At 53.9% G+C, this 21858-nt stretch overlaps 1 protein-coding gene across 2 annotated transcripts in view; it reads right to left on the minus strand.

Annotated features, from left to right (window-relative positions):
* Positions 1-21858, minus strand: part of hdac4 (histone deacetylase 4) — a 148869-nt gene that overhangs the window by 4244 nt on the left and 122767 nt on the right. For both annotated transcript variants that reach the window (XM_062533760.1, XM_062533761.1), the window contains 5 exons: positions 21070-21157; positions 20001-20120; positions 19205-19302; positions 9847-9965; positions 7615-7748 (listed from right to left, as the gene is read on the minus strand). In XM_062533760.1, the coding sequence (XP_062389744.1) occupies positions 7615-7748; positions 9847-9965; positions 19205-19302; positions 20001-20120; positions 21070-21157 (559 nt within the window). The remainder of the gene's footprint in view (positions 1-7614; positions 7749-9846; positions 9966-19204; positions 19303-20000; positions 20121-21069; positions 21158-21858) is intronic.

The raw sequence follows: 21858 nt of genomic DNA on the forward strand, positions 1-21858 counted from the left end.
ATGGAGCCAAAGAGGGAGTGAGGGAGGGAGGGAGGGAGTGACTGAGCGAGAGAAAGGAGAGGAGGAGAGTGTGAGAGAAAGAGAGAGAGAGAGAGAGAGCGAGAGAGAGAGCGAGAGAGAGAGAGAGAGAGAGGGAGAGGGAGAGGGAGAGGGAGAGAGAGAGAGAGAGAGAGAGAGAGAGAGAGAGAGAGAGAGAGAGAGAGAGAGAGAGAGAGAGAGAGAGAGAGAGAGAGAGAGAGAGGAGTTGTGTGCTGGACCGGCAGCCGTCAGCCTGTCTGCTGCAGGGTGAGTTGTGCGGGTCTGGCGCGGATGCGGACGCGGCCTCCTCGTGAGCCGGGAGGCTGCCAGGCCGGGCCAGAGAGGACGCCACGGCGACCAGAGGAATGCACTTTAAAAGGACTTCGCCAGAGACACCGTCTCACCAAACAAGCCAGCAGGAAATTGGACTTGTTCAGCAGACTACACAAGAGGGCATTCACAACCATTTCCCTTTACTGTGCTGGTTGGGGGAAAAAAACCCACAAAAAAAACAAAACGGTTGGTTTACCGTGCGTACTGGACCGCGCTCACGGAAAAAACCCTTGAATCAGATTATTTTGCCGACCTCCCTGGCCTTTGTGAAATTCTAAAGCACACAGGACTCCATGCACTAGGTGAAGCAATGCATGTTTACAGTAACTATTGTGTTAACATCAGCATAACCTCATCGCCGAATGGTAACAATTAGCCTATTAGGCTGTTGTTTATCAAATAATTGCTAACGACCACAATTTGGAGCGCAACATCTGCTTGCACACATTCATCAATTAGTCATGAGTTCAGAGGTGACTAATGTCGGAGCCAATGCATCATTCATGAGCTATTCAACTATAAAGGCCTGCAGATTACTCACCCAAAACCTGCACCTAAAAAAAGAGGCTAGTAAAGTCAGCACGGCATTTATCATCTCTCTCTCCCCCTCTCTCTCTTCCTTCTGCACTCCTTCTCCATTTTCTTTCTTTCTACCCTCTCTCTCTCCACCACTCTCTCCATACCTACAAATTTGACCCACTCTCAAAAGGGAACACAATCCTCATTATAGCCAAAGACTTCTTGTCTTTTACCTGCCAATAAAAGGCAGAGGAGATTTCTCACTCTGGAGCCGGCAGTAAAACGCATGATATAATGACCAGTCACTCACGTGTGCTCTCTCACTCTCTCTCTCTCTCTCTCTCTCTCTCTCTCTCTCTCTCTCTCTCTCTCTCTCTCTCTCTCTCTCACACACACACACACAAACAGTAAAGTCAACTCCTCTGTGGGCACTCTGCCTTGAGAGGCATTTGTGGGCGGGCCTGTCAAGAGTGGTGTCCGGCGTGACATGGCAAGGCCAGGGGGAGAGAGGATGAAAGAAGGGGAGGGGCATAGAGAGGAGAGGAGAGGAGAGATGACCAGAGGAGAGGAGAGGAGAGAGGAGAGGAGAGGGAAATCTCTGGTTAGCTGTGGTGCTGAGAGGGGCCATTTTGGGTCGGGTCAGGCAGGCCGCTCTAATGCGTGGGCTCGTGACTGTGCATCTGAATGGGCCACAGCGCTGCATAGAGGTTGGGATAGCTGACACAGCTGCACTCCCTGGAGTGAGTTTGGCCAAGTTCCCTCCCCACACACACGCAGTCAGACACTCCCAACACACACACACACACACACACACACACACACACACACACACACACACACACACACACACACACACACACACACACACACACACACACACACACACACACACACACACACAGTACAGATCCACATACACGCACATCGCTATACACATTCCCATACCGATGCAAATCCATGCACACACAAACACAGCAACCTTTCTCCCCTGCTTCTATCTGCCTCATCAACAGCCGGCGGCCTGCATTCCTATGCCATTAGAGTGGAGGCCTTTGGTGGGGAGAGATTATGATAAAACACTTGCTTCCTGCCATTCTGATTAGAGACGTCGTTCCCCCCAATCTCTTTTCTTTTCTTCTTTCCTTTCCGCCCTATCTGTTATCTGGGGTGTGTGTGTGTGTGTGTGGTTTTTCCCTCTCTGTGTGTGTGTGTGTGTGTGTGTGTGTGTGTGATTTGTGGAGCTGGAGGCCATGGCAGTAATGAGCTCTCAGCCTGCACTTGCTCAAGCGGCCCGTGGAGCGAGCGCCGCCGCTGCCAAAGGGCCGCCAGAGGAGGCCATGAAAAACACGAGTGTTGCTCCGCCGATCAAGGGTGTCCGAAGCTGGCGCGCACCACGCCGGCCTGCTGTTTAGCATGGCGGCGACACACTCGCTCGGGACCAATGAGCCGTGCACCCGAGAAGCTTAACGACCTGCTCACGTTGGATGTTTTAATGTGTGTGTGTGTGTGTGTGTGTGTGTGTGTGTGTGTGTGTGTGTGTGCATCAGTGAAAGTGAGAGAGTGGCTAAAGAGAGAGGTAGAGAGGGTATGTTTACTTTAGCTCAGTGCTGTGCTGGGTGGGTAAGTGTGCCTAGCTGACTGTGTGCGTGTGAGCCAATGTTTTCCTTAGTTCCTTAGTGTTGTGATGCTGCTTGGGTGCCTGTGTGAGAGAGGAAGACCTGTACAAATCTATGCTTGTGTATGAGACTTGGAGAGTATATGTGTACGTGTGTGTGTGTGCGTGTGTGTGTGTGTGACAGAGGGAGACCTCTAGTGAAACCGGACTCTGACGCTGGTTGATGACAATGGCATCCTCCACTACTTCAAATGATTCCCAATTTCCTTTGATTACCCGATCTGTCTCCCTGTGCCTGACCCCGTCTGCCAGAGGTGTGAGCCTAACTGCTTTCACATGTGTGCCACTCACAGTGTCCCCAGGCCGCGGGGGGTCTGTGTGTGTGTGTGTGTGTGTGGGGGGGGGGGACATGGGTCAGGAGCACAAGAGAGATACGGGGGAGAGAGGGAGGAGAGAGGGGCAGAACTTCACTAGAGAGAGGAGGGGGGTAAATACTAAGAGCATGAGAACAAGATGGAGCAGGGGCGAGCGGGGCCGGGAGAGGAATCAGACACCAGAGGTGGGTAGCCCTGTCTACACCTCCGCCACCCCGCCCAACATCACACGCCTGCCCCCCGCCGGGAGCGCTCGACAGGGTGCGCTGACACCGGATCCCCCAAACAGGCCCAGCTCACGCTCTCTCCGTCTCGTGGCCTCCGCCGCGCTCGTGCCCGCTCCGCTATCACAACACGCCCCCCCCCCCGCCCACCCTGGGAGAGCCAGCCGGGGGCAAGAGGGAAAAGAGCCGCGACGCCCCAGCAGCACTCTGCCTTCCCACAATGCAGCACGGCGCTGACCCCCGAGTCCTCAGCACGGCGCTGACCCCCGAGTCCTCCTCAGACACCGGCGCAGGTAAAGCGATTAGCGTTATTGCATTAAGGCTCCCAGCCTGCCCCGCGCCTCCTCCTCCTCCTCCCCCCAAAGCAAACGTTGGTTCAGCTCAGGGCTGTTAAGATCTATTTTCTCTGACAGGTCTTGGAAACGGTGGAGGGGCTTTCTGCTTGAACTTTTTCCTCCTTCCTTTGCTTCAGTCCTCTTTCTCCTGGCAGGGGGAGGAGGTGGCGACATTTGGTGGTGGACATTACGGGGCATTTTGTGGGCAAAGTGAGCGAGCTGAGTGGCAGGGCAGTGGCACCACCACCACCACCACGCTGCACTGTAAAGCCCAGGGTGTGTGAGCAGTCACCATGACTGAGCGTGTCTCTGGCTTCCTGCCGCAGGGGCCTGAGAGCGCACACACACTTTTACGAGTGGGATCATCCCGTCTTATTGTTTTGTTTATTTTCCTTCTCATCCAAGAAGATCCACATGGAGCGGAGCCAGCTGATGCTTTTAAGAGTTCCGGGAACTTATTTTTATAGCCTCGTCTAGAGAGCTGTGATAAGGACTTCAGGATAAGAAAGTTGGAGAGGGAAAGAGAAAGGGAGGAAGAGAGAGAGAGAGAAAGAGAGAAGGGAGGGAAAGGGAGAGGGAGAGCACTAATCACCCGCAACTCGCCCAACTTTGAGGAACGAGACCAAATATCCCTCCACTGTAAACAAGCATCTTCCTTGCGGTCACCTACGGCAGCCAAGCAGGAATCTGTGTAAAGTTAGCGAGTAGTGTGAGGGTGCACAGAGAGACAGACCCCTGCCCTGCGGCCGGACGGGATCACAACAGTCATGGTCTCACAGCAGTCATGGTCTCACAGCAGTCATGGTCTCACAGCAGTCATGGTCTCACAGCAGTCATGGTCTCCCAGCAGTCATGGTCTCACAGCAGTCATGGTCTCACAGCAGTCATGGGCTCACAGCAGTCATGGGCTCACAGCAGTCATGGTCTCACAGTCTCACTGCAGTCATGGTCTCCCAGCAGTCATGGTCTCCCAGCAGTCATGGTCTCCCAGCAGTCATGGTCTCCCAGCAGTCATGGTCTCACAGCAGTCATGGTCTCACAGCAGTCATGGTCTCACAGCAGTCATGGTCTCACAGCAGTCATGGGCTCACAGCAGTCATGGGCTCACAGCAGTCATGGGCTCACAGCAGTCATGGTCTCCCAGCAGTCATGGTCTCCCAGCAGTCATGGGCTCACTGCAGTCATGGGCTCACTGCAGTCATGGTCTCCCAGCAGTCATGGTCTCACAGCAGTCATGGTCTCACAGCAGTCATGGTCTCCCAGCAGTCATGGTCTCCCAGCAGTCATGGGCTCAAAGCAGTCATGGTCTCCCAGCAGTCATGGTCTCCCAGCAGTCATGGTCTCCCAGCAGTCATGGTCTCCCAGCAGTCATGGTCTCACAGCAGTCATGGTCTCACAGCAGTCATGGGCTCACAGCAGTCATGGTCTCACTGCAGTCATGGTCTCACAGTATCACTGCAGTCATGGTCTCCCAGCAGTCATGGTCTCCCAGCAGTCATGGTCTCACAGCAGTCATGGTCTCACAGCAGTCATGGTCTCACAGCAGTCATGGTCTCACAGCAGTCATGGGCTCACAGCAGTCATGGGCTCACAGCAGTCATGGGCTCACAGCAGTCATGGGCTCACAGCAGTCATGGTCTCCCAGCAGTCATGGGCTCACTGCAGTCATGGGCTCACTGCAGTCATGGGCTCACTGCAGTCATGGTCTCCCAGCAGTCATGGTCTCACAGCAGTCATGGTCTCACAGCAGTCATGGTCTCACAGCAGTCATGGTCTCACAGCAGTCATGGGCTCAAAGCAGTCATGGTCTCCCAGCAGTCATGGTCTCACAGCAGTCATGGTCTCACAGCAGTCATGGTCTCACAGCAGTCATGGTCTCCCAGCAGTCATGGTCTCACAGCAGTCATGGTCTCACAGCAGTCATGGTCTCCCAGCAGTCATGGTCTCACAGCAGTCATGGTCTCACAGCAGTCATGGTCTCACAGCAGTCATGGTCTCCCAGCAGTCATGGGCTCAAAGCAGTCATGGTCTCACAGCAGTCATGGTCTCCCAGCAGTCATGGTCTCCCAGCAGTCATGGTCTCACAGTAGTCATGGTCTCCCAGCAGTCATGGTCTCACAGCAGTCATGGTCTCCCAGCAGTCATGGGCTCAAAGCAGTCATGGTCTCCCAGCAGTCATGGTCTCCCAGCAGTCATGGTCTCACAGTAGTCATGGTCTCCCAGCAGTCATGGTCTCACAGCAGTCATGGTCTCCCAGCAGTCATGGGCTCAAAGCAGTCATGGTCTCCGAGCAGTCATGGTCTCACAGCAGTCATGGTCTCCCAGCAGTCATGGGCTCAAAGCAGTCATGGTCTCCCAGCAGTCATGGTCTCCCAGCAGTCATGGTCTCCCAGGCCTGGTCCACTGCAGGCGGGCAGGCCGCTTTCAGCAGCTTTGCTCATTCGCTCTCTCTCCAGTAAACACAGCGGCGGGGCGTGTCCGAGCAGCGCCCAGTCACTCTCTCAAAATACACCAGCCTTACGGCTGCAGGGCCTGCTGCCTACATTTAGACCGGACGACGGTGGCCCGTCTCTCCCTGCTGGACCGCATGACCACTCCGCGACTCTGTGGTCAGTGTGGGCAGTGGCACCACAGAGCCGTAACGGCATTAGCAGATGAGCCAGCACCTGTTTATTCCTCCGCTGCGCTGGGCTGCGCTGGGCTGCGCTGGGTTGGTGGACAGCGCTTGGCTCGGCTCCCGTGTGCGTGCACAGAGGCGCTAGTGCGACCGCGCCGTCACCACCCAATGGCCCTGCGAGGCGGCGCTGGTGGAGGGAGGCCGCTGGGACGGCACCTCCGGAGGCTGCGGCTGGACGCGGTGCGGAGCCTGGAGGTTGGCTCAGCTGGACGGCCCTTTGTTTGTTTGCAGCGTTTGTGCACAAATCATACGCCCACGTGTGATCGCCGGAGTCCCACAACAACTGCTCCCTTTTTTATTCCAGCAGACGACAGCAGCTTACACCGCTCGCAGAGAGCGGACAAGTTCCAGACATGATCTATTAGTGAAATGATAGAAAAATGATGAGCGTTTTTCTTTTCTTTCTATGTAATCTTGTCGTTGCCATGAATCACAGAGAGATGGTTTGTATGGTTTCGGCTATGGCCAGCACACTCCCACAATTAACCTCCGATTTCTCATCTTGACATTTGTTACTTCCTCTCTCGCCATTGCTCTGCATCCCCCTCACTTGGCGCTTGTGTCCTCCCACGCAGGGTGTGGAACACACAGAAAGACACACAGAGAAACCGAGAGAGAGAGGGAGAGAGAGAGGGAGGGAGGGAGGGAAAACAAGAGATAGAGAGAAAGAGAGATGAAAACAGCTCCACAGGTTCCCTCATGGTCAACTGAAGGGGAATGGCTGGACGGGAGACACAAGAACGCACTCTCCCACCGGAGTGTGATTACAAGGGAGGGGTGAGGGTAGGCCCTCTGTGTGATGCTTGGCGCGGGGCCCCGGTAACATCACCCCTCTGGCTGTGCTGAGGGCCAACGGGAGGGGCCCCAAAAGCGGCCGCCGGGGCCCAGGGTCCCACGGGGCAGTCCCTCCTCCTGTCACAGTGTTTTCCTTACCTGTCCAAACACAGCCCCAGACGAGCGGCGGGCCGGGTTCCCCAGGGCCCTGGGCAGCAGCCAAAGCGGGTGGCCTGCACTCGGGGACAGAGCAGGAGGGCTGCCCACAGGGGTGGGACCAAACACTGTCACTTTAATGACTGTGTTCAATGGACTAGAGTAGGACACACTGACTGCATGAGTGTGAGCGTGTGTATGCGTGTTTAGACTGCAGTGGCCCGACTCTCCATCGCTTCACCTCTTCATTTAGCATACTGTTTACATGCACTATCTACAGACTGTAACAAAACACACAATAGCAAACCAACACAGAAACAGCCATCCATTTTCCCTGATGGACACATTGATCAACAATCCCTCACACAGCGCTCTACCTCTCTCTCTCTTTCTCGCTCGCTCTTGCACACACACACACACGCACACACGCACACACGCACACACGCACACACGCACACACGCACACACGCACACACGCACACACGCACACACGCACACACGCACACACCCACACACCCACACACACACACACACACACACACACACACACACACCCTTATATTTTCGGTGTGGCTGTCTGCAGTCTTACCTCGTTTCCCAGCAAAGCAGAAACACATGCTTCGGAGGCATCGCAAATGGCGGTGAGGTCGTGCCCCCCCTCCAGAGCCAGCACCAGACGGCCCCCGGCCAGCCCCATCAGCTGCTTGGTCAGGTAGCCAAAACCTGCGCAGGCACAGGGGAACAGGAAATGCGTGCAGGGGGTTAGAGTTCGGCTCGGCGACTCCGCCGCTTGGCCCCCGATCAAAGAGCACAAGCAAAGACACGGCAGAGAGGGTGGGGGTTGGAGAGAGAGAGAGAGAGAGAGAGAGAGAGAGAGAGAGAGAGAGAAAGAGAGAATGAGAGAGGGAGACTGAGAAAGAAAGAGAGAGTGAAGAGGAGGAGTGGAAAGAGGAAAAGAGGCGGGTGGAGGGAAGGCATTGGTATTACATCATATTTTCTCTTTCAGAAAAGAAGAAAAGAAATGAAGGAAAAGAAGGCACCGGGGGATTTACTGGGCCTAAATGCATAATACGAGCCAGGTTTAATTTTAATAAATGTGGCTTTGCGTTTTGGCTGGCCGCCTCTTTTGATCTTGGCTTTAATATATGCACCCTGCCATAGTTGCAGCCCACTCCCTAGACTGTGTGCGTCTGTGTGTGTGTGTGTGTGTGTGTGTGTGTGTGGAGACTTTGTGTTTCTTTCCTTTTTTGCCAGGGGCCTGAATTCTAAGGATGCATTTTTGCAAAGCCCTTTTAGCTGGCACGCCTTGGGGCCTGGAGGCCTGGAGCCCTGCTCAAGTAGCCTGGGCTCTGCACACTGGCCTGCTGCAGCGTCCAGAGGAGGAGGAGGAGGAGGAGGAGGAGGAGGAAGAGGCTGTACTGTACCATACTGCACTGCCCCCGCTGTGCCAAGGGCTCTGGGACTGCGAGTACACTCTGTTCTGTGACCTGTTTGGGATGCGGTGCAAATGCACTGACGTACAGTGCCCTGCACAGTATCACTTACACACGGCCCATCCTCAGGCTAACCACAGCTGTGGGGAGGATGGTGTGGGTGTGTGTGTGTGTGTGTGTGTGGAGCGTATGAGGAAGAGAGAGAGTGAGTGAGTGAGTGTGAAGAGAGAGAGAGAGAGAGAGAGAGAGAGAGAGAGAGAGAGAGAGAGAGAGAGAGAGAGAGAGTGTAGGAAAAGGGATGCACATGAATATGGAGTAGCTTAAGTACACAGAGAGAAATCTCCATCAGGTCTACTCACACGCATATGTCTACATGTGAAAGAAATGAAGGAAAGGCAAACAAACGATTAGACCTTTAGACTGGTGTGCTACTAGCACAGGTTGAACACTAGGTGTATGTGTGTCTCGGTGGCAGAGTCTGACTGATGCACACCACAGGGTGGAGGTGTAGGTGAGGGTGGAGGTAGAGGGTGGAGAGAGCAGGGGCCAGTGCTGTCACAGGCCATTGAGTGGCGCTCAGATCAGCACGGGGCAGCCATCTGATTTAAGCCCTCTTTTATCGGCACGAATGGCGCAAGGCACAGACCGGATGAGCGCGGTCTGGGAAAAGGCTTTCACCACGGCCACCCCTCTCCACCCCGCCCCACAACAGTCAACAGCCTCTCTGTGCTCCCCTGTTTGAGAGCGCTCGTGCAGTGGCAGCAGCTGAGAGAGATGTAATCTTTCCCCACCGAGCTTTGAAAGCCCCAAAGTGGCCCACTAATCGCATTAGACCGAGGGGTATGCGGGGCACTATTTAAAGGTGCTTTAAAATCGCAATTAGCCGAGTACAAACACGGGAGAAGTATGCTATCTGCTGGTCAGTACTGGCAGGAAAACAATTGGGCAGATAGCGCCACACGTCACCAGAGTGGCATTACAAGAGATTCTGAGGTGAGCGTGCCCCTGAGGACCAGCTCTTGAAAGTGAAAAGGCCACAAAAACAAGCGCTGTTCTTTTTTCTGATGCTAAAAAAGGGAAATGGCCTCTCTGTCCAGGGTCTGGGCAGAAGTGCATGTGTGTTAGATTCCTCCTCTGGCTCTGACCACAGATACAGGCCACAACAGTGGGGGAGAGGAGGAGGAAAAACTTAGGAAGTACATGAACCAGGGAAGGAGAGAGAGAGGGAGGGAGAGAGAGGCTGAGAGAGAGAGAGAAAGTGTGAGTGAGTGAGTGAGAAAGTCAGAGGGTGGGGGGTTAGGCTATGGATGCAGACACATTTTTTTGGCTTTGGGGCTGAGAGGAGTGGGGGTGTGGGGGTGTGAGCAGGGGTCAGTGGGGACACTCACATTTGGCGGTGAGACGGTATCCTCCCAGGGGTGGGGGGTGGCCTTCCACAGCGTCAAATCCCGACGAGACCAACACCACGTCCGGAGCAAACTCGTTGGCAATGGGCATCACAACCGTTCTGTGGAGGATAGAAACAAAAACAAACATCACACTCATGATCATGCAGTCACACGTCGACGGCTTCACTGCTTTGATGTGTACCTCCAGGCCCACTCGTCCTGCTTGTGCCACAGAAAACAAAATGCCCTCCCCCCCATCTAGATCACATTTCCCAAATAACACACTCACTCACACTAAAACTCTGCAGAACATCCAACATCCTATGACTTCAGCGTGGGTGATCATTTGCGAGAGGAATGTGACTTTACGGCCCGTTTCTGTTGCGGGCTATGACTCCCTGCCTCAAAAAAGGAAAAAAAATAAAAGAACCGGAAAAAAGAGAGACTGAAAAAAAGAAAGAGAGAAGGAAAGCAACGCCTCGTCGAGCAGCTGCACGAGCCTCCTTGCCCCGGGGCTGGCCTGCAGTGTGGAGGCCCTGCCTGCCCAGCCGCCTGGGGGGATGGAGGACACGGAGGCCCTGCCTGCCCAGCCGCCTGGGGGGATGGAGGACACGGCGGCTGGGCCGCTCGCATGGCGTGAAATAACTCGCAGCGGACCTGCTGCGTGCTCTGCCATCCCCCCCCACTCCCCCACGGGCCCTCGGTCTCCACTCACCCAAGCATGTATATGGGGTGGGAGTTGGACTGTGTGTGTGGGGGGGTGGGAGTTGGACTGTGTGTGGGGGGGTGGGTGGGGGAGAGATGGCCTCCCGACGCCAGAAAGGTCACCAGCGAGTGTGTCAGGCAAGACGAGCTGTGCGGAGGACAAAGGAGATGTGCGCCTTGATTAGGTGGGCGGATGTTCTGCGCTCTTATCTGCCTCTCTGGCCCGGCCTCTCCTGCATTCCAGTGGCCATCGCAGCTGTGAGACTATATTGAGATGGTGGAGTCGCAACGCTCCCCTCCAGCTGGGACACAGAGGAGGAGGAAGAGGGCGAAGAAAGCAACGGAGAGGAGAGGACAAGAAGAGTGGGAAGTGAGAGAGTGAGGAGAGAGTAGGAGTGGGGAATGAGAGAGGGAGGAGAGGAGAGGAAGAGTGGGGAGAGAAGAGAGTGGGAAATGAGAGAGGGAGGGGAAGAGAAGAGGAGTGGAGAGAAGAGAAGACAAGTGGGGAATGAGAGAGGGAGGAGAGGAAGAGTTGGGAGAGGAGGAGTGGGGAACGAGAGAGGGAGGAGAGGAAGAGTGGGGAGAGGAGAAGAGGAGTGGGGAATGAGAGAAGGAGGAGAGGAAGAGGGAGGAGAGGAAGAGTGGGGAGAGGAGAGGAGTGGGGAATGAGAGAAGGAGGAGAGGAGGAGTGGGGAGAGGAGAAGAGGAGTGGGGAGGGGGAAGGAGAAGGCTTGGCCGCAGGCTTGTGCTGGAAACAGCTCTTGGTGGAGACCTTGTTGTAACAGCAGGCTCAGCTGAGCGCTGGGTGTAGAGCACTCAGTGTTTTCTCTCACCCCCACCACCACCACCTGCTCGCTCTCCTATGCAGCGGGCAAAGATGATGTGTGGTTACTCTGGCTCAGCTTTATGGGGGCACTTACAGTAATCCTGGCCTTTGAACTCCTTGGCTTGGAGACGTGAATACACTGGCGGCGAATATGGCAGCTTTATTATCCTAATCGGACTAACACCCATGTCTGGTTTAGTGAGGCCTACGCTCGCTCTCTTTGGTTGTCTCTAGATTTGGGGTGTCTCTAAGTTCAGTGAAGACTCTCTCTGCGAGTCTTTTCACACAATACACAACTGTGTATTATGTAGTTGTATGAAACTCTGTATTCTGCATGCAACTGGATCTCCTTGTGTCCACGGCATGCTTGTTTATTGTTGGTGGATGATATGTACTGTAAGTACGTCATTATCTGGCTGCGTGGTTTGGGTTTGCAGGCTTCCTTGCAGCTCGGTGCATCAGTGGTGGCTGTGTGCCCCAGCAGCAGCAGCAGCAGCAGCAGCGCTGGAGGCTCCGGTGCGGAGCCCTCTACTTTCCCCACCTCAGGAGCATGGCGCTGGCCCGCTGGCCGGCTGGCTGTGGGTGGGCACGGGCCCAGGAGCTCCTGAGTGGGCCGGGCCAGGCGGCCGCAGCTGAGCCCGGGCCTCATTCTTTCCATCCTGCCCTCGCCACAATTACAGGCTGCGCCAGGAGCCCGTTGCACCAACTCCCCCCCCCACACACCCCCATACCTCCCCAGCCTCGCACCACACCGCACATCGCCTCGCCGCTACCCCAGCTGTCTGTGCCCCAGGCCAGGGTGCCCTGCGCAGAGAGGGCTGGGTATATTTTTAGGAGGTCCGAGACTCCAGAGGAGGGTCTGATGGGAGCTGGCCTGCGTCACTGCCCCAGCTGGGGGTAATGTCAGGCGGGCGGCGAGATGAGAGCTGTCAGCACAGTGTGTGTCACATAAGAAAATATAAACAAGAGCAGGAAAAAAATAAGAAGAAAACAAGAACAGAAGGGCAGCTGGGAGTCAGGCAAGGGCTCCTCAAACCCCCACAGGCTTTCCTTTTGCTTTTTCTTCAGCAGAGGTTTGGTCAGGGCTTTCTGCAAACGTCACAGATTACATAATTCTAAGTATAACCTCGCATAAACCTCATGGCAGCTGTCTATATAAAAGCCCGGTGGACGACCGCACTCTCAAGGAGAGCTTTATGTCCGACATGGCGGAGTGCTTTTCTGGTGGAGAGGGTACACGTGTGTTTTCTCAGTGAGTCGACGGTTGCACAAAGAGCCGAGTTTCCTCCCACTCGCCAACTTCGCCCCGGGCCTGTCTCCCTCGCTTTCCACCACAGGTGACACTTCGCTGAGGGAGGCCCGCTCGACCTGCCAGGCCACTGTGGCTGTCTGACCACAGCAAAGCGCCAGGCCCCCCGTCTCCACACCACTCCACTCCGACATGAAAGACCGAGGCTCTTTGGAGAACAGGACCACAGGCGTACCAGGGGCAGCCACAGACAGAGGGGGTGGTAGAGGATGGGGGGGTTGGTTGGGTGGGGAGAGACGGTGGGGGGTTGCTTAGGAATGACAGCGGAGCTAGTGGTGGTGGTGTGGGCAGGCATCCCACCCCCTCAACCCTCAGCGCCTCCACCAGTGCTTTGATGTGAGCGGGAACAGGCGCCCTTCAAATATGCTAGCGTCGTCAAATTCCTGCCGTCACATCACCTTGTCTTCATCCGACAGGCGTGACAGTCCTTGATGATCAATTATCTGTCCCAGCATTTATGAGTGCTTTTGACTGTGTGACTTAAGACAGGGGCTGCGTGTGAAACGCACATTAAGGAGATTTCACAACGCTCCCAATGAATCAGACAGCACCAATGTGAAGATGAAAAAGGGGCCTCACTAATTAGGTTAGGGACACTTGAAATTTATGGCTCACATAGTTAGAGCTGGGGTGGTGCCGTCTGTGTGTGTGTGTGTGTGTGTGTGTGTGTGTGTGTGTGTGTGTGTGTGTGTGTGTGTGTGTGTGTGTGTGTGTGTGAGAGACCACTCCAACGTGTATGTCTGCAGACTTGTCAGCTCGTTTCTATGTTTTATGGCCGCCTGCTGACGTGTGCAATCATTCCTGGAGCTAACCGAATCAAATTGAACAGTGATGGATGAATCATTGTCTGGACCACACAGATATGCAATGAATAAAAGTCAAGCCAGACTTGTAACCCTTTCAACCTTGCCTCTAGAAGACGCTTGCTCCCTGACAAGAGTGTGACCAGACCTTTGCTTTCATCGACTGAGACACACACACGTTTAGTTCTAAATGTGGAAAGTTTGCTCAGGTGTGTGTGTGTGTGTGTGCTTGTGTGGCTGGAAGAGAAAGAGGAATGGCTCCCCTGGGATAAGTGGTCTTCAGGCCCTGGGTGATCTCCGTGGGGACATGCTGTCAAGTCTCTTAGTGGGGGAGCATGAAATGGAAGAGCCAAACCTCTGAGGACCATGTTCTCACAACTCACCACTTCTCACCAGAGGCTTGGGCCTCTCCACAATCCCTCTGACCTGCTGGTGTAATCTGCGCACCTCACGCACACACAGAGCCAAAGAGCCAGCGCACCCAGGTCCACCTGGCCTGCTCCTCCAGAAAGCCTTCTCGCTATCTAACCTCCCCGCATCCTGGGGCTTGTTAACTGGGGCCGGGCCTCATAAAGGAGAGGAGATCAGATCTGCGCAGAGCGGAGCAGGAGGAGAAGAGGCGAGCGGCGAGCGGAGTGGAGTGAAGCGAGGAGGAGCAGAGCGGGGGCCTCTCCTCTCCTGACAGGAATGGGAACAGACCATTTTGGCCCCTTTCCTTTTATCCACGCTGGCTGTCTCAGTGGGATCTTCAAAGGCTTGAGTTGCTTGAGCTCAGTGTCTGGAGCTTAGGGAGAGCACAGGCCTTCAGCCCTTCCAAACTCGCTTGGCAGAATCTCTCCCTCTCTGTCTCTCACACACTCACACACACACCCAACAGACAGAGGCTTCCCAAGCTTAAATGGAAAGACCCCCTTAAACACCACAGCAATCTGCAGATCAGTAACATAAAAGGTGGAATGAAGCACGCCGAGACCTCCTTCTCAAGGCCTTCTGGGAGCATACCCTTTCTCTCCAATTAGAGGCATTCTTGTTAGGTCGTCTTTGGGGCAGAGCATGGTACGGCGCTCGGAATTCTGACACGCAGTCATGACACGGCTTCTCTCATCACTCTTGTGTTATTCCAATCCGGCGATGAAATGAAGGAGACTATCCATTTCATGGTCAAATAAATATTTGGAGAAAGAGCAGGCCGACTGGATGGCGAAACAGAAGAAATTCTGCACGAACTCCATGACACAGTAATAAGAGAGGAGAGTGTGAAATGTCTCTCGCCTCAACCCCCCAACCCTCGACACTACGAACCAATATCAAGAGTAACGGGAGCAAGAGACCACTTATTTCCAGCACTGGGAGCCACTAGGATGAAGTGGCTGAAGAGCTGAATGCAGTCATTGTGCTGCGGACCAACACTCACAAGCACACAACGGCAGTGGAATTGAGTGGGATGCTATGATGTGGCTCTCTGGCTACCCTGAGCTGGCTGGTCACGGAGCCTCCACCTCCTCACCTTCGTGTCTTCCCAGTTCCGAGGCAGCGCCGCCAGGAGTGAGTCAGAGGGAGGACTGGCTGTGCACGCAGAGGGCGTGGAGCAACACTTCAATCCCTGCCAGATCCCCTCTGGAACACAGACACGGCCTGAGCCAGCGAGAGGAGAGAGAGAGAGAGAGAGAGAGAGAGTGAGAGAGAGCGAGAGAGAGAGAGAGATGGAAAGCCCAGTCCCTGAAGGATCCAGCCACGCTATCTCCAACAGCCGGCAGTCTTGAAGTGCCCCGATCATCCTGCAGCTACTCACACCCTCTCCAATCCAACTGGAGGCTTCTTCTTCTTACTCCCCCATCCCTGTCTGTATCTTCACTAAAATGACACTGACAAGAGACATAAAGACCGTCTTCTCTCACAAGATCCTCATTCTGCTCCTCCACCCAAACTTAACTCCCTTCCTCCATTTGCTAAATCCCCGTCCACTGGCTGTGGCCAAGCAGCTCCTCAGGGGGAAGAGACAGTCATGCTTGTTGCGTAGAGGAGGATTTCTTGAGCACTTGGAGCCGGTGAAAGGAAGGCTTGAGCATCAAACTGGATGCGCTTGACTTGAATTTATGACCGGTAATTAGCAATAGGCCATGCAGATTTCCCCTTGAAAAGGTCTGAGACAAATTGTGGGTCTTGGGAGTGGGATTGGGGGGTTCTGAGCTTTGGGGAGAGGTGGAGGGTTGGGGGGGGGGGGGGGGGGGGGGTCATGAGGCATCTGAAAATCGATCCATGCTTTAATGTTCCCTAATCCTCAGACAGACGCCTGCCAGTAGAGGTTTAGGTGACCACTTGAGGCCTGCTTATTAAAAGAAATCACAAAAAAACACCAGACTTGTTAAACCACACCGAGGGACCCACAAAGGGTTAATTTTAGCTATGGTTATCTGTCAGGCTCAAAGGCTTTTCCAATCGCTCCACTTGTAGAAAACAAAGAGAGAGAGAGAGAGAGAAAGCAAAAGATTGAGTGAGAAAGAGAAAGGAGGGAGAAGGAGAGAGAGGGAGAGGGAGAGAAGGAGGGGGAGCGAGAGCAAAAAAACACTTCAAAGCCCTGTCATCTGGCATTGCGGAGAGCTGGTTTGAATTAACTTCAATTCTCCTCTCTGTTTCCAAGTTCATGGTGAGAGTGCCTGGGCTTCTGCTTTTCATTACAGCCAATTTTCTTATCTTTTTTCTCCCTCTCCCTCTGCATCTCAGGCTTGATCCCCTGCAAATGCAACGTGGCACTGGCTTGGGCTAAATAAGAAGGTGCTGCCCGCAAGGCACGCATTGTCTCACAGGGCCAACACAGCACAACTATGAGAGGGGAAACAAGGGAAGAAGAACAGAAAAGTGGGGATGTGTGTGTGTGTGTGTGTGTGTGTGTGTGTGTGTGTGTGTGTGTGAGAGAGTGAGTGTGTGTGTGTGGTGTGAGGAGGGGGGAGGAAAGGGGGTAGACACAGCGAGATATATGAGCTGTTGTGCTTGCCCTCCCCACTCCGCTGGGAGCAGTAAATATGCGAGCTGAGAACAGAGCCGCGGCGGGGCAGAGATGAGAGGACGAGGATGGGATGGGGGCCTGGGGTGGGGGTGGAGAGTCCACCCAACTCCATCCTCACTGGCCCCTGTGAGTCCGCTTGGGCTGGAGTGTAGCACTGGCTGAGCAGGCTGCTGCTCGTGCTTAGGATGCTCTGCTTCTTCTCAAAGGGACACCTCCACACACAATGAGCTCTCGCCATTACATAGCAGGCAGAGGGTCATGATAAGGTGACGTGGAGACCACTTTGGGAACTCTGACAAAGCGCAAGACGAGGGCCTGTCTTGATGGATGTATAGGGGGACATGAAGACATACTTAGACAAGTATGCTCAGCTCACTGGCCCTACTCTGTCCCACAGTCCTTTCTCAAAGGCACCTTGGCAGATCCAACCTGTTCAGGCTAGTGGCTTGAAGCAGGACAGCGTGCGCCGTGTGGTGTGGCAGTGAGGTGGCCCTCCGGTAGTGGAGGGGACGGGGCCCGTGGGGTGGGGTGGGGTGGGGTGGGGTGGGTCGGAGCGGGCGCGGACCTGCTCCAAAATAGCAGCGCTGTTTATGTGAACCGCGCATGAGCGGTGCAACCGGGTTTCCGTTCCATGCCAAGGCTCGAAGAGAGAAGCTGGCAAGGGGTTAGGCCCGTGTGAGTCATATGGCAGAGAGAGAAAGAGAGAGAGAGAGAGAGAGAGAGAGAGAGAGGGAGAATGAGAGAGGGAGGGAGAAAGAGAGAGAAGTAGGTGCTGTTCATTCACAGCCATGCTCATTCAGAAAATGAGAGAAAAGAGAATGAAGAGAGAGAATTAAGAGTGCGACGAAGAGAGAGCCTGTAGCTCCTCACCATCTCTTGACAGTCTGACTAACTGCTGACTCACCCACTGACACACACACACACACACGCTGATGCATTCTCACGGCCTCAGTAAGGGCAGCCTGTGCATTCAACATTCATTCACAAAAAAGAAATGAGCATGAATCACAGCCCGCTGGCTCATTCACATGACTCAATGAGGGATTCACACAATTCACCAAAAAGCCCAAACCACCACTCACTGAGAAGGTCATGATTCAGTAAAGAGGTTCACAAAAAAGCTCTCGAGAAATCCCATTTCAGCTTGAAAACAACTCCATCAGCCTTGAGAAATGTGTCCGACAGCGGCATTGGGGGGCGCTGGACAGGCAGAGGACCGTGCCACGGTGTGTGGGTGCACGTGCGGGGTGGGTGCGTGACCGCTGCTCATCGCGGGTCAGGCAGGCGAAGTGCCCGTGACCCAGCTGGCATCGTTTAGGCCATGCGTGAGGAGAGCGTGCCGGAGGCGGCGGCGGCGGCGGCGGAGGGGAGTCCGTCAGAGATGCGCTGGGGGAGATTTACGGCCGCACTTCCTCGCCGACAGCTCGGTGGGGGTACGGAGAGAAGGAGGGCCAAACAAAAAAAAACATGAAGGAAAAAAAAGACGTGTGGAAGACGGGTCGGAGAGGGGAGGATGAGTGGGCCGAGGCGATTATCCTTTGTGCTTTTTATCGGCCAGCCGGCGGCCTCACCTGCACGCGCAGCCTGAACGCGTTGAGCGCGGAAGGCGGCTTCAAAGCACGCCCGAGGTGGGGCGGCACGAATCGGACCTGCACCCTCGTCCCTGGGGGGCGAGAAGGCACGGCGGGAGGGGCTGCAGCGGGGTTATTAATAGGCTCAGACAGCGGGGCTAATGGATCTCAGTCCTACTGGCACGCCTTGAAAGACTTCCATCATCCACGCAGATAAAAGAGAGGGATTGGGAGAGGAGAGGAGGGGTGGGGGCTTGGACAGATCGTCACGAGTCATTGTTTTCAGAGGAGCGCAGTTCTCCCCTTGCCCCATCACCACCATCTTCCCCTCAGCTCTGATATGGATGAACGCTTCAAATCTCTGTGAAAATGAGGCAAATCCTTAAAAGGATACATGTACGTGTCATTCAGATGTTGAGTGTCAACACTGAGGTTGCACAGCATAATATCTTGGCCTGGCAGCTTCAAAATTCCCTCTTTGCACGCCCCACGCTTTCTTTTAAGGACCATGAAGTTCAGTAGCTAAAAGAGCTCTAAAACAGGCTCGTTAACTAAGCTGCCATTTCAGCAAGGTCTGGGTCCCCACTCCCCTGCTAAGCCTTGATACGGAGGCTTATGGTGCTGCCACCTTGTAGGACCTCTCAGATTTCCTCCATCCACAGGCTCCTTCTTGCGAGCGCTCAAGAGTTCTCCACCAAGACCAGGTGCTGCCCCCTCTCTCCATCTGGGTGAGGAGAGGCCGCGGGGCAGTAAATCCTGCCCTGAGAGGGCCGCCTGAGAGACTCTCGCCTTACATGAGCAGCCCGAGGGATGAGTGCTTTGCCAGAGAGTGGCGCGCAGTGAGGCTCGGAAAACTCACATCCAAGGCAGGAGAAAGACGAGAGAAAAAATAAATCGATTCATTTATTTTAATAGGCCTCCTGTGTCCACCTGCATATGAGTTGTTAATCCATGTTACAGCGCCACCATGAGGAAACAAGACATTCATTCTTCCTATGTCTAAAACTCATGTGACAAACACATTTGATTTTTTGCATTTGACAGATGCATCACATGTGAGTGCATTGTTGGATGAAGAAATCGTGGGGCCTGTCGTCGCCGCTTGCAGCTACATTTTAAATTGTTATGGTAACTCACCTGAAAGCTGCCAGGTAGTCGGCATCACCCATGGGTGGATCCAGGCCACCAGTGAAGGCCATGTTCACATTGAAGCCCATGCCTGGCCCACTGCCCACCTGGGGAAAAACATACACACAAACCCTTCAGACACATTCTAATGTTTAGTACCACTTTGAAAACGAATTAACTAGTTTGAAATAGTGAGGAATTGAAAAAGTGACCGGTGCCATTAAGTTGACTAACTTGTGTAAAACAAGTGCCTAGACATGCTTTGTTGCAGCACTAAAGAGCACTATGTTTTATCAACAGTGCGGCAGAGAGTGTGGTTGAGGCTTGCTAATGATCCGGTCATTAAAGTCCATATCAAACTAAACTGTCTTCTGGGAAACGGTATAATTAGGGAGGTGTCAGGGAAAAAGCACTAAAGACAATATTACGGAGAGGAGTAATTGGATTTGCTTCTCATTATTGCCAATGCGCCTCTGACTAACAACAACATTTAGCCTTGCAATCGAGTCAATTAAGAGCCAATCCTTCAGCGAGGGTTGCTTTACGCTGCCAGGCTATGGGGTTAGCGCTCCCCGCTAAAATAAGATTAAAGAATGCAGTATTAATGAGGGCTGCCTCAGAGAAGAGGGCAGATTGGATCAGCGGCAGCCAGGGCTTTGATTTGTGCCGGGAGGATCCGCTACTGTCTTCTTATGGAGAGTGTGCTGAGGAGCTCCAACCACTATACTAAGAGCAGGGGAGGACAGTCATGTGATGTGGCTGGTGAATCCCATCAGAAGGGTGACTTCCCAGCCAAAACCTTTACCTCATCAGGTGCTCCACTGCCAGGGAAGAAGTTGCCATCGTCGTATCGATGGAGGGACATGTACAGAATGTTGGGGTCACTGTAGAAGGCCTGCTGGGTTCCGTTGCCATGGTGAACATCCTGCAAGAGGGAAATCATTGTTCATGCTCATATTTACACTATTCACTCTGATTAGTCCTGTTTAGACAAGGAATGTATTTAACGACACTCTAAGTTCCTCCTTCCTAAGCTTTTTAAGTTGCTCCTCTGTAAGCTTCTTAAGTTGCTTCCTTTCTAAGCTCCCATTCTGTGTGCCACTGCAGGTGAAGCAGAAAGTGAAAAGTATTTTAGTAGGATAATGACAGCATCAGATGCTGCGCTGCAAAATACATTTGTCTGCCTTAAAGGCGCTCCCGCCGAAATGAAAACACAGTAAATGTCTATTTCAAGAAATAACCTGTTAAAGTTGTCTTTGTTCATAATGTCATTTTTTTTTTTCCAGCGGGGAGAGTTTTCGGCGGGCGGCTGCTAGCACGCGCGTGTTTGTGTGTCTCGCCGGCCCCTCGGCGTGTGAGCGGCGGTGGCTCAGAAGCGGCGCAGTGACAGACGGGAGGAAATGAAAGCCATTTCAAAGGCACCGGGAGCCCCTTCAGCCGGCCGGCCGAGACGCTAGCCGTGACGCCACCGGCCTTCCGCCGCATGTGGACACATTTCATGCTGCCGCTGTGAGACTGGACAGGGTCTGGCGTACATAAAGCCGTCTGCCCCCCCCCCCCCCCCCCCCCCCTCCCCACGACCTCCGAATGGCCTCTGAGATAAGATGAGCCTGCTCACTTGATCTTAATGTACACCTCTAGTCCTGCTCTGGAGTACGGCTGGGTTTTTAATGCTGCTCACGTCAACAATTCTGCTGGAAGATTTTCTATCTTAAATACTGGAGCTCACATTTGTGGATGTGCAATACTTTTAACTCAGTAAAACAAAAACATTTGTTTTAATGCAGTGCCTTGGTAGAAAGTATTATGAAAACAAGAATGTTCTTTTTCATGTCATCCGGTGATTGCTTTTACATTTTCTGACGTCTACTCACCCAGTCCACAATGAGGACCTTGCTGACGTTGAGCCTCTGCTGCAGGAGTTTCGCTGCAATGGCCACAGAGTTGAAATAGCAGAATCCCCTGTTGTTTCAAGGAAAGGCAAAAAAAAGAGAGAGCGTGAGCGAGACAGAAAGTCAGCTGTTGCATGATGTATTGAGGAGGGTATGCATGAGTCTCCTGCTCATCTGGTGCGCTCCACCTCCCGGGCCGTGTCCTACAGTACTCTCGCTTGGCTAATGGCGTGATCCAGCCACGCGGCGCTGGCCCCAGATCAGACGGGAGAGCCCCGGGGCCTGGGCGTTTGTCCCGCCACAGCCACTCCGCTCCGCTCGGCCGGGGCCTGCCTCTGCTTTACGGCCGCAAGCGGGGCCTCACCCTGCCCCACCGCAAACCCCACTGCACTGGCCCAAACACCAGAGCTCATTTGGAGCTGGTGTGCAGAACGACAAGTGGCCACAATGCTGATCTATAGGATGCGTCATAAAATACATCAAAATGCACTTGAAGAGAATGAATGTGCCGCCGTGCCACAACTGATCTGAGGACTGTCCAAGTCTGGAGTTTTTAAGGACGGATTTTATGTTCATTTATAATGACTAGCAGCGAATACATTGGAGCAGTGAATACTCTTTGAAATGCTATGTTTACCCTCAGTGCTGGAGCCATTTGTCTTCCTGCTCCTCTAGGAGACACCTATGGCACACGCTGAAGTGCAGACGCAGGGAGTGGAGTCAGACGAGTGTTGGCCGAGCAGGAGCCTGAACAAGTCTCACCCCGGCACG

The sequence above is a fragment of the Sardina pilchardus genome, chromosome 4 (genome assembly GCF_963854185.1).
Source record: "Sardina pilchardus chromosome 4, fSarPil1.1, whole genome shotgun sequence".
NCBI classification, from domain to species: domain Eukaryota; kingdom Metazoa; phylum Chordata; class Actinopteri; order Clupeiformes; family Clupeidae; genus Sardina; species Sardina pilchardus.